The sequence below is a fragment of the Helobdella robusta genome (assembly GCF_000326865.2).
Source record: "Helobdella robusta unplaced genomic scaffold HELROscaffold_4, whole genome shotgun sequence".
NCBI lineage: Eukaryota > Metazoa > Annelida > Clitellata > Rhynchobdellida > Glossiphoniidae > Helobdella > Helobdella robusta.
Window position 1 is genome coordinate 1,255,890 of NW_008704902.1, and position 11,820 is coordinate 1,267,709.

Consider the following 11,820-nt stretch of genomic DNA (forward strand, 5'->3'; position numbering starts at 1 on the left):
ATGTTTTTTGTAAGATCACATCGGCCACCAGACAACATGGTATGTTGATGTCAAAAAAAGTTAGAACTTCTACTTACGATAGAAGTTGGGTTGCTAAGGGAGTTAGACTTTGGAACGCTTTAGCTATGCATAACCAATTGCAACTTACAATTGAACACTTTAAGCATTATGCTAAGAGCGAAGTTATGTCCATGTCTGTCGGTGTTTAAGATGTTATTATATGTATGTATGTGTGTGTGTGTGTGTGTGTGTGTGTGTGTGTGTGTGTGTATATATATTTTTATTATGTTTAATTCTATTTAACGACTTGTCTACTTTGTGTTTTGTACATTGCACACGAACTTTAATTAGTTAAGGTGGTCTGCACAAGTAGTTTGTTACTTTTTTGATCTCCTGACTTATTTTTTTTCTGTCAAATAAAATTTGGATTAAAAAAAAAAAAAAAAAAAAAAAATATATATATATATTATATATATATATATATAATATTTATATAATTATAATTATAGTTATATAATTCCATGCGTACACCAGAAAAAAGATACTAACATACATTAATATCATACAAATGCATGAAATATAATAAATATATCAATTTAAAAATAACTGAAACGAATAAATTTTTAAAAAATGAATAAATATTTATTAATAAACTATAAAAATGTAAAAATTTTAAAATTGGATGAGTTTGAAAAATAATTGTTCATGGAAACTAAAAATTGAGACCAGACTCTAAAACGCAATTTCGCAAATTCGTTCGAGAGCCTGTATAGGTATTCTGAGTATATGATTTTGCCTTATATATAGAATAAAAGTACAACCATATATATTATTAAAATTATTAATATTAATATTGTTATTGGTGTTTGTAAGTGCCCTTTAAAAAGGTCTCATAGGCGCTAACGATTATTGCAGTACATTGCGTAGCACTTTATTAAAGCAATGCAGTGAATGGAGAAAAAAAAACATTAGCACAGTTAAGCTTGGACTAAAAGAGGATGTTTTAGCCTTTTACGAAATTGAATAACAGAAAGCACAGGATCACGAAGGTCCCTAGGCAAACCATTCCAGACAGCAAGACACATTACAGAAAAATTCTTTCGACTAAGAGCCAAGTTTGTGCCAGGTACAAACAATAAACATGAATTCTCAGAGCGCAATGTTTGACTCAGTGGTGGCATCGTTCTAGGAATGACTCAGTCAGTTAAATATTTAGTAGTAACTCCCTTAATACATTTAAAAACCGTTAAACATATCTTGAAAACAATTTTTTGTTAAACCGGAGGCTAGTGAAAAGCAAAAAAAATTGGCTTAACGTGATGGTATTTAAAACTGCCTGAAACCAACTTTACAGCCCAATTTTGAACCGACTGCAGTCTAGACATATTTACACCAGAAAGGCCGTAATATAGACTATTGCAATAGTCTATTTTTGAGTGGATAAATGAATGAACAAGACATTGAAGGGCATGCTTGCTTGAAGATCGTTTGATGCGCCTAAGCCTACGCAATTGTTCAGAGCATTTTTCGAAACTGCCGTTGTATGAACGTTAAAAGTCATGTTATTATTATCAAAAAACGTATCCCAGGTTCCGCGCATATGTGCAAAATTCACTAACAGAATCACCAAATCTGATAGACTCAATGTTCATTATTTTCAATTACTGTCTAGTGCCAACCGGTAAAAACTGTTTTTAATTGAATCAATTTAAGCCTATTTAACATCATCCACTCATTAATTTCCGAGAGACATAATAAAAATCTACATACAAGATTATTAAAGCGACAAAGGGGGCACTAGCAATGATCTGAATATCATCAGCGAAAACGTGATGTTTGAAATTATATCTGTCAATGATTTTAAAAACAACTGCAGTGTACAACACAAATTGGAGGGGGCCGAGAACCGACTCCTGTGCAACACCGTATGACAGTTTTCAACATGAGTCTACAGTCAAATAGATCTGAACAGAATCTGTTGTGTTCGACCAGAAAGGTATGACTCAATCCAAATGAATATTGGAGCTTGCGTAAAAGTAATGAATGATCGACACAATCGAAGACAGAGTTCGTGTCTAAAAGAGCAAGCAATCTGTGCATCTGTGGTGGAATACAAATTAGAACAAACATCCGATAAAGCTGTCTCAGCCGGCGAATGGAACTGAATATGAATATGAGAGTAAAGTATAAACATGGATATATATAATGAGTATAAGCATCATATATATTATCTCCCTATGTCTTCCTCTAATTGCCTCTTTCATATTCTATTTGATAATGTCTTTGAATATAAGCAATATCATTGGGGTATATTTCGATTGGCAATATCGGTTTATTGGTATGCTCGATTGTTTTTCATATATTTAAATTAATAGTTTATAGTTTTATAATTAATAATCATATGTAATAATAATTAACCATAAACTACTCTACAAACATACAATACAAATAATTAAATTATTATTTTAGAACAAAAATAAAACGCTCTCATGTCAGAATGTTTTTACTTTCTGTGCATGCGCGGTGCTTGCTTTGACGTGTTGTGTTTAGTACATCTTCATCGTCAACATTGACTTCAAAAATTCTAAAGTTAAACATTTCTACAAAAAATTGAAAGGAAAAATGAAGAGAGATAAAAAAGAAGAAGAAGGTAATTAAATTTTGATAAGTTTTCGTTTTAATTTTTTTCATTTGATGGCTTTCCTTATTTTTTTAAATTGGAAAGAGTTTGTTGGTTGGTTTACCAGTTGGTGACAAGCAAAATATTTAGTGAAATTTAATTAATAATAGAATAGAAATGTTTTAATTTGAATCATTCATTACAAATTATTTATGATTGATTGCAGCTGGGGGCAATCCCTTCTTCAATCTGGAGAAAAGTTCTGTGCTTCAAGATGTAATCAAATTTTTTTCTTGAAATTTTATATTTAATTTTCAATAATTTTATTAGTAAATTAATTCAAAATTTTGTTGCTAAAGCCAGCACTTAACTAAATGAAATAAAATAAAAAAACTAACCAAGACTTTTTTAAAAGATTTAGCGGGTATTTTTAGTTTTAATAAAAAAAATATTAAATGTTTTAATAATCATTTGAAAATTAAAAGCAGTGATGCATATTATTTTTTTTATAAATTATTAAGTTAATTATTTATAATTTTAAATATATGGATAGTTAAATGTAAATCACATCATATTTTAACTATTTAATAAATTTATAAATTATGAAAGGCCCGTACATTCAATGAAACTCCTGTCAATGCCAAGAAGTGTTGTTTCATTCTCACCAAAATAATGTACATCCTCAATCAAGTAATTACAATTTTAATGTTTTTAATAGCAATAATTATTATTATTGTTGTTATTTTTTGTCAGTACTAGTGGTGTTGTAATAAAAGTTGTAATATACCATTTTATCATTTATTAATTAAATTGAAAAATTTTTTAACTTTAAAAAGTCTTTTAATTTATGAATTGATTTCTACAGGGTGAACCACTTGGAAAAACTGAAGCCACTGAGGCATTTTTTGCAATGACCAAATTGTTTCAATCTAAAGATGTAATCTTATTTGAAAATATTTTTTAAAATTTAGTTTTTTAAAAACATATTTTTTTGTTTTGACATGCTTAGCTGTGTCTTAAACCTTTAATTTTCAAATTTAAACAGACAACATTAAGAAGGCTGGTCTATCTGTGCATCAAATTGATGGCTGACATTGCTGATGATGTCATCATAGTAACCAGTAGTTTAACCAAAGATATGACAGGAAAGGTGTATATCTAAATTATTCTTTCTTAACAAACTTATGGTGATTCTGTAATTATTTTAACATATTTTGATTTGTTTGTTTTAGTTAACAAATAATAAATTTCAAGAATCTCGTAAAGTTTGCAAATAATTTTGTTATTTATTTTGTGAACCAGGAGGACCAGTTCAGAGCACCTGCCATAAGAGCACTCTGTAGAATCACTGATGTAGGTGTTTTTACTTTCCTTGTCCAATTCATTAGATTTGATTTTTAAACAGCGTTTTCCTGCCCTAGCTAATGGACATATACATATTATATTCATCATATGTATTTATTTTATTCATGAAATTGACATCTTCATAATCACCACCTTCATTCCATCAACTCCACTACTGGTCATGAACTTTATGTGATTTTATACATGTTTTTATTGTATTATATTGTACTGTGTTATATTGTATTGGGATGTATTGTATTGTATTAGGATGTATTGTATTGTGTTGTAATGTATTGTATTGTATGTGTTGTATTGTATTGTATTGTATTGTGTTGTATATTACACTGTATTGTTTTGTATTATACTGTTTTACATTGTATTTCATTTTAGGGTATGATAATTTATCTTTCTTCAGGGAAGCATGTTGCAAAGTATTGAAAGGTACATGAAGCAAGCCATCGTCGATAAGGATCCAAGTGTTTCCAGTGCTGCACTTGCTTCTGCCCTCGTTAGTAGTCGCTACACATCTTAGGATTACATTCTATTTGTTTATATTTATTTATTTAATTAATTTGTTTATTACATTTATATTTTTTGTTTGTTCGTTTATTTATTTATCATTTAACACCAATTTGAGATGTAAGTGTTGATGATAACAAAATAAATACTAATTTTTTATGGCAGTAGTTCATTTCAAAATAATAATTATTGTTGGGATTTAATGTGTGTATTAATTGTGATTTTAAAAATTAAATTGTTTTCCTTCAGTATTATGTTTTTAGTTGCTTTGGCAATTAATTAAAAAAATACTTTAGTAAATTTTTCTTATTTTCAGCATTTGGCCCAGCAGAACAATGATGTGGTGAAGCGTTGGGTGAATGAGGCCCAAGAAGCTGTTAATAGCGATAACATCATGGTCCAGGTTGGTTGTTGGTTGGTTGGTTGTTGGTTGGTTGGTTGGTTAAAAGTTGATAGATTTATGAATTGCTAATTAATTAATCAATTAATGTTTGCTGATTGGGTATATGGCTCATTATTGTGCGGTAATTCAGTTGGTTGTCGATTGGTTAGATGAATGTTTGATTAGCATGTAATTTAAACTTGTTTTCTGCACTTGCAGTACCATGCGTTGGGTCTGCTCTACCACATTAGAAAGTCTGATAAGTTGGCAGTCACCAAGATGGTCTCCAAATTCACGAGGCACACACTCAAATCCCCATATGCATTCTGTCAACTGGTCTGTATGTCTATTTGTCTACTCGTGAGAATGTTTGCTGGTTGGTTGTTGATGGTTGCCTGTTGAGATCAGTATTAATGTGTGTAAGCTAAGTTGGACTAACTGATTTTAATGATGGTAACCTGTAATGTCATGAAGAGCTTAAAAGCTTGGTTTGACTTTTTGTGGAATTCAAATGAATTTTTTTTCTGGTAACAATGGGGTTTTATTAATTGTCTACTTGCTGTGAAACTGTCTTCAAACAAATGAACTGTTTAATAACCAAGTTGAATTCAGCGTTTTATTTTTAAACTTACATCAACATAACAGATTAGAATCTCGTGCAAGCTTCTGGAAGATGATGATTTGGGGTAAATATAATAAAAAATTTTTTTCAAGTTACTTTTTACATTATTAATTTATTCATTTGTTATTATTTAAAGTTGTGAAGGACCTCTGTACGAGTTCATAGAGGGTTGTCTTCGTCACAAAAGTGAGATGGTCATCTACGAAGCAGCTCACGCAATTGTCAACCTGAAGAAGACCAGCACGAAAGAGCTGGGACCTGCCATTTCTGTACTCCAACTTTTTTGCGGCTCCTCCAAACCTACGCTCAGGTTTGCTGCTGTCAGGACTCTTAACAAGGTAGGTAGCTTTCCATGTATTCTTGTCTGTATCTGGATTAATTAGTTTCTATGTAGTAAATTTGTTTCATTTCTAACCATGCAACTGATTATTAGTTAATTCATGTTGATTTATTTTCTTGCTTAGATTTGATTAATTCAGGCCATTTTTATTTATAATTTGGCACCTATTTATAATCATCATCGGCATACAAAGTTAAATGCAGTAAAAAATGAAAAAAATATTTGGTAAATGCTCTGACAGATGCAGTTAGAAGACATGATATATTAAGATATATGATTGTGATAGACAGCAAATGATACATGATGAAACAAACATTCATGAAGGTGGCAATGAAGCACCCAGCTGCTGTTGTTGTTGATATGTCTTAATATATCATATGTTAGAAGGCATATGATATATTAAGATATATAATTGTGATAGAGAACAAATGATACATGAGGAAACAAACATTCATGAAGGTGGCAATGAAGCACCCAGCTGCTGTAACGACCTGCAATGTCGACCTCGAGAACCTCATCACGGACAGCAACAGGAGCATTGCTACGCTAGCCATCACTACTCTACTCAAAGTTGTTCCATCTAATTTTCTAATTTTTCACCTTCTGAATATATCAGTGCTTGGTGTAATTGAGCTGTTGTAACTTTTGTTGAAAATCTTAGATTGGAAACGAAAGTAGTGTTGACAGGCTGATGAAACAAATTTCCTCCTTCATGTCGGAAATTCCAGATGAGTTCAAGGTCGTTGTCGTCCAAGCTATCAGGTATCAGTTTTATTTTTAACGTTACGGTGGTTTTACTTAGTGTGCAATGTTAAATTTTCAAGCAATAAGTATATTACGGGAATCATTTTTTCAACTTTGCATTCATCAGGTCCTTGTGTTTGAAGTTTCCGAGGAAGCATTCCTTGCTTATGAGTTTCCTCTCTGGGATGCTGAGGGAGGAAGTATGTTGATGCGTCGTTGATGAGTTGGTTGATGAATGGTTGATAATTTGATTGACATATGGTTAATATGTTGGTTGATGGATGGTTGATAAGTTGATTAAATTGCAATAAAACCATCAACTGTCTCATTCCACAAACACAACCCATCAATTGTAGGGTGGTTTTGAGTACAAGAAGGCAATTGTTGAATCCATTGTGTCTATCATCGAAGAAAACTTTGAGGCAAAAGAAGCAGGACTGGCACATTTGTGTGAATTTATAGAAGATTGTGAGCACACCGTCCTGGCTACAAAGATCCTCCATCTGCTGGGACAGGAGGGTCCTAGGACGCCACAACCATTCAAATACATCAGATTCATTTACAATCGCGTCATTCTTGAAAATCCTGCCGTTAGAGCTGGTTGGTGGCCTCAACTGCATGTCCTATTTTTAATAATCATTATTGATTTATGATCATGAAAAAAAAATGAAGCAGTGATCACATGATAATTTTTACTTTCTTTCTTTTTATTTTACTTCTTAAAAATTTTTATATCAATGCATTCCTCTTCTTATTATCTCTCCTTTCAAAGCTGCTGTAACTGCCCTGGCCAAGTTTGGAGCCCAATGTGAACAGCTCCTCCCTAGCATCATAGTCCTGTTGGAAAGGTTAACTGCATATCTTTTTGTTACCTTATATATAACTTTCATTAATTTTTTTTATCCAAATTATTGATGTATATTCAACTTTTAACCATGTATTTAATGTTTGGTATGGCATGTTCATGTCAAATCCATGACCATCATCAATATTCTATCATCTTCATCATCATTAGTGTTTGATCATCATCCATGCCAACAGATCACAATTTGACACTGATGATGAGGTGAGGGACAGGGCAACGTTCTACCTGAACATATTGAAGGAGAATCAGAAGGGCCTCAACTTATCTTACATCATCAATGGTACGTCACTCAAAGTGATTGATTGATTGATTACAAAATTGCTGGATTGTTTGATTTGTTGCTTGTTTGATTGGTTCATGATTGATTGAATGATTGATTCTTGAGTGATTGATTCTTGATTGATTATTTGGTTAACTGGATAAACTTTTCCACTAGCTCAGAACATGAATGTTATTAATTAGCTATTGTTATTTTTCAAGTTGTTGATGTTTAAGATGCACGCAAAGATAATATGCCACATAAATAGCTTCCGTGCTTTTAAATGTTGGCTTGGTAGCATTATTATTTTTAAAATTATTACAATTCTAACTATACAGTTATTATTTTGAATTTTAAGGACTACAAGTGAGTATCAAAGGTCTAGAAACGGCCCTGCATCACTATACACTGGAACCTTCAAAGGAACCTTTCGATTTGAAGACTGTCCCTCTCGACACCAAACTTGTCACTCAACAAAATCTTGGTAGTTCATTTTGTATTGCTACGTAATGATTCTTAAACCGTTCAATGCTTCTGTCAATATGTGAATATTTAAAGGAAGTTGATGTTTGTTAGTGATCTCATCATCATTTCATCATAGCAGCGTTATTATTATGGTCAATCCATCATCGCTAATATCATGTTGTTTTTTGTCATATCGCCATCATCGTCATCATTCTCGCCATCATCATTCTCGCCATCATCATCATCGTCATCTTTATTCACAGCAGGAAGGACGGAACCGTCAGCAACAAAGAAAGTTGAGAGTGCCAAAGTGTCGAGGCTGGATGTTTATGCTGGTGGGTCTCTTTCGGCAGCATCGTGATAACGACAATGACGATGATGATTGTGATGTCAATTATGATGGTGGTGAAAATGATGATGACGATGACTCTGGTTGTGATGTTAATTAGGATGATGGTTATAATGATGATGATGATAACATAAACTTGCTTATATATTTTAAACACTAACTGGACGAAGAAACGCCAAATTATCAAACCCAACCAACTAACCACACTACAACCATCATTGCACTCGACCCTGCACTTGACCTTGTACTTGACCTTGCACTCAACAGAGCAGTTAGCAGCAGTACCGCAGTTGGCCAATCTTGGGCCTCTCTTCAAATCTTCATTGCTGCCACTGGAACTCACTGAAGCCGAAACGGAATATGTCGTTAGATGCATCAAACATACATTCCCACATCACATCGTCTTCCAGGTTTTCTATAATTTCATTGGCTGATATTAATGGTGCTGTACGTCTTTCTATACATTTTGCGACTGATTAATAGTTGGATGTATAGATGGATGGATGGATGGACGGACGGAAGGACGGGTGGGTGGGTGGGTGGATGGGTGGATTGCTAGTTGCCTAATCGATTGATCAGCTTATTGATTTTATAATACATGTTAATGCATTGATTTACAGTGCCGATGAGTCCAAATAAATGTGAATCCGCTATTATAACCTGAAGAGAATGATTGTTGCGAATATATTTATGTATACAGTGTCGTTCTAATTATGAAATAACACTGACAGTTTGATTGTACAAACACGTTGAATGATCAAATCTTGGAAAATGTGACTGTGCACATGGAGAACACGGAAGGATTTGAAGTCATCAGATGCGTACCTATCCCATCTCTTCCCTATGGCAAACCTGCAACCACTTATACCCTTGTTCAACTGCCTGAAGATCCGTTGATTGGTTTGTATTTGCCTGAAGAGTGTTGCGTTTGTTTGGTCGATTGGATTATCTAATTATTTTTATGACGTTATTTTTTTGTAATTAGTTTGTACAAAAGACTTGCTTAATGAGGATTGTTTGGTTGTCTGGTCTAGTATGATTGGTCAGTTTTGTTTTACATTTTTAAACAAATTACTCTGCACCAAGTTATGAATAAGAAATTGTGCACAGGGACTGTTGAAAATTATGACGTGAATGATTGTTGAAGATGAATTATTGAAATGAACAAACATCTTGCGACTCAACAGTATCGACAACATTCAGCTGCACCATGAAGTTTCTGGTGAAGGATTGCGACCCACACACTGGAGAGCCAGATGAGGAAGGATACAAGGATGAATATGTGGTATGCACGTGTGTCTCTGTATGTGTGTGTGTGTGCGTGTATGTGAGTGTGTGTGTATGTGTGTGGTGTGTTGTTCTTTTTTACTAATAAAACTAAACTAAAACAATTGATCGTGAATGAATGATAAATGCACAAAAATGAATGCAAATATGAAATAACAATAACACAATACCGACAGTTGGAGGATGTTGACCTGGCCTTGTCAGACCACACACAGAAAGTCATCAAACCCAACTTTTCCGTGTCTTGGGACGAAATTGGGGAGGGCAACGAACTCGAGGACACCTATGCTCTCTCGTCTGTTAAGACTGTTGAAGGTTTGTGGGTTGTCTGCTTTTGTGTGTGCCTGCGCATATGGTTAAATGTACCTCCATGGGGTTGCTTGTGTTTATGTGTGTGTACCTCTGTGTATTTGCCAGTATTGTTGTATATTATGTTTCTTTATATGCTTCTGCGTTTGCGTGTATGTTTGCTTGCTTATGAGTACGTTTGTGCCTCCCATAGTACATTGTAACAGTAGGAAGAAATGTTTAACCTAGATTAGGTCATTTTCATTTGCACTTCTTTATTTAGTTTTTGTTCATATTTCTCGTGTTATTTTTAATTTTTCAGCTAATGTTATTGTTGTTTATCATAAAATTTCTCACATCTGACAGGAGCAGTGAGAAACATAATGGACTTCCTGGGCCTGCAGGCATGCGAGCGTTCTGATAAGGTTCCCGAAGGCAAGAATGCTCACACCTTATTGTTAGCTGGTATCTTCAGGGGAGGCCACGATGTTCTCGTGCGAGCCAAGTTGGCCCTGTCTGATGGCGTCAACATGCAGATGACCGTTCGGAGCACCGATGCAAATGTATCGCAGATCATCGCATCAGCCATCTCGTAAATTTTTGATGTGCTGATGGAATTTTGCCGGGATGACCATTTTTGTTGGATGATTACGATTTGATGACAATATACAGGCGATGTTGCCGGTCTTGTTTGTATCGTTACTGTTTTATTTTTGTTAGATTTTTTAAGGGCGTTTATTTTAGGTCAGCTTCTTTCTTTATGTTCCATACCATAAGTGATTATTAGTTGAGCGAGCATAGGCTGTGGGTGGATGGAGGCTTGAAGAACATACATGTCTCAATTTCTTGGGAGAAAATTAGCAGATGCACGATTTGAATTAAACCTTATTATTGTTAATGTATTTGAAAATTGTTTACTTCTGTTTATTTATTGTAAAAATAAATTTGAAAATTGTAAGTGTTCATTTCGCTGTTGTAATGAATAAATTGTTAAATATTCCGTTTAAAAAACGACTGTTTGTTTTCTTGTTAAGGTTACAATCTTAAGAATTATCATTGGCGTAGAATTATCATTGTACATTTTTTTAATATGACATCAAATTCAATCAAAGGTTTTTTTAAATGTAATCACATCATCAGGATTCTTCCTGTATAAGAGGTTCACAAACTGCGGTCCACGATCATTTTGCACTTAACGTGATTCAATTTTACCACTAAAAGAATAGTTAATTCTTGCCTTTCTTGAAATATTAATTATCCTGTACTTAATAAGAGAATTAGATTGGATTGGATTAAAATATTTTACGCCAACAAAATTGCTTTTTTGCCACCTGGTCACTATTAATATCTTTGCTTGAGTACATTAACCACACTTTCAAATATTTGAGTCTACTTATATCCATGGAGTCTACGTATTTATGTGACTAAACACTCTCGGTCTGAGCATAAATCTAAGATTTGATTAGTGTTTGATATACAATAACGACAGGTGGCCTGACACCACAATTCAAAGAAGTCGACAAAATTGTGAACAATTTCAACTAGAACTTGTGCTTAAAATTCAACGTGTTTAAATATTTTATAGATTTTGCAATAATTTTGAAGACTTTTGTAACTATTATAAGTTAACGTATACGCGCCGAGCTCTCCAAACCAATAAATAAAACAACCAAACCGAGAAAATTATTGTCTTTGCGTTAAAATTTCGAACCATCTGATCAACTTGACCACACACC

General features: G+C 33.4%; 1 protein-coding gene across 1 annotated transcript; it reads left to right on the forward strand.

Annotated features, from left to right (window-relative positions):
* Nucleotides 1-2,622: 2,622 nt before the first annotated feature.
* HELRODRAFT_155881 (hypothetical protein) lies at nt 2,623-10,680 on the forward strand (the record flags this gene model as incomplete). Its single annotated transcript, XM_009024433.1, has 25 exons — nt 2,623-2,650; nt 2,847-2,896; nt 3,230-3,310; nt 3,486-3,557; nt 3,666-3,770; nt 3,923-3,973; nt 4,380-4,472; nt 4,800-4,886; nt 5,085-5,201; nt 5,511-5,551; nt 5,624-5,825; nt 6,287-6,397; nt 6,489-6,589; nt 6,699-6,771; nt 6,928-7,171; nt 7,344-7,419; nt 7,613-7,716; nt 8,054-8,179; nt 8,300; nt 8,427-8,455; nt 8,777-8,919; nt 9,241-9,409; nt 9,697-9,794; nt 9,973-10,111; nt 10,451-10,680. 25 exons carry the CDS (start codon nt 2,623-2,625, stop codon nt 10,678-10,680), a joined length of 2,571 nt encoding a protein of 856 aa, XP_009022681.1.
* Between the last annotated feature and the right edge of the window lie 1,140 nt (nt 10,681-11,820).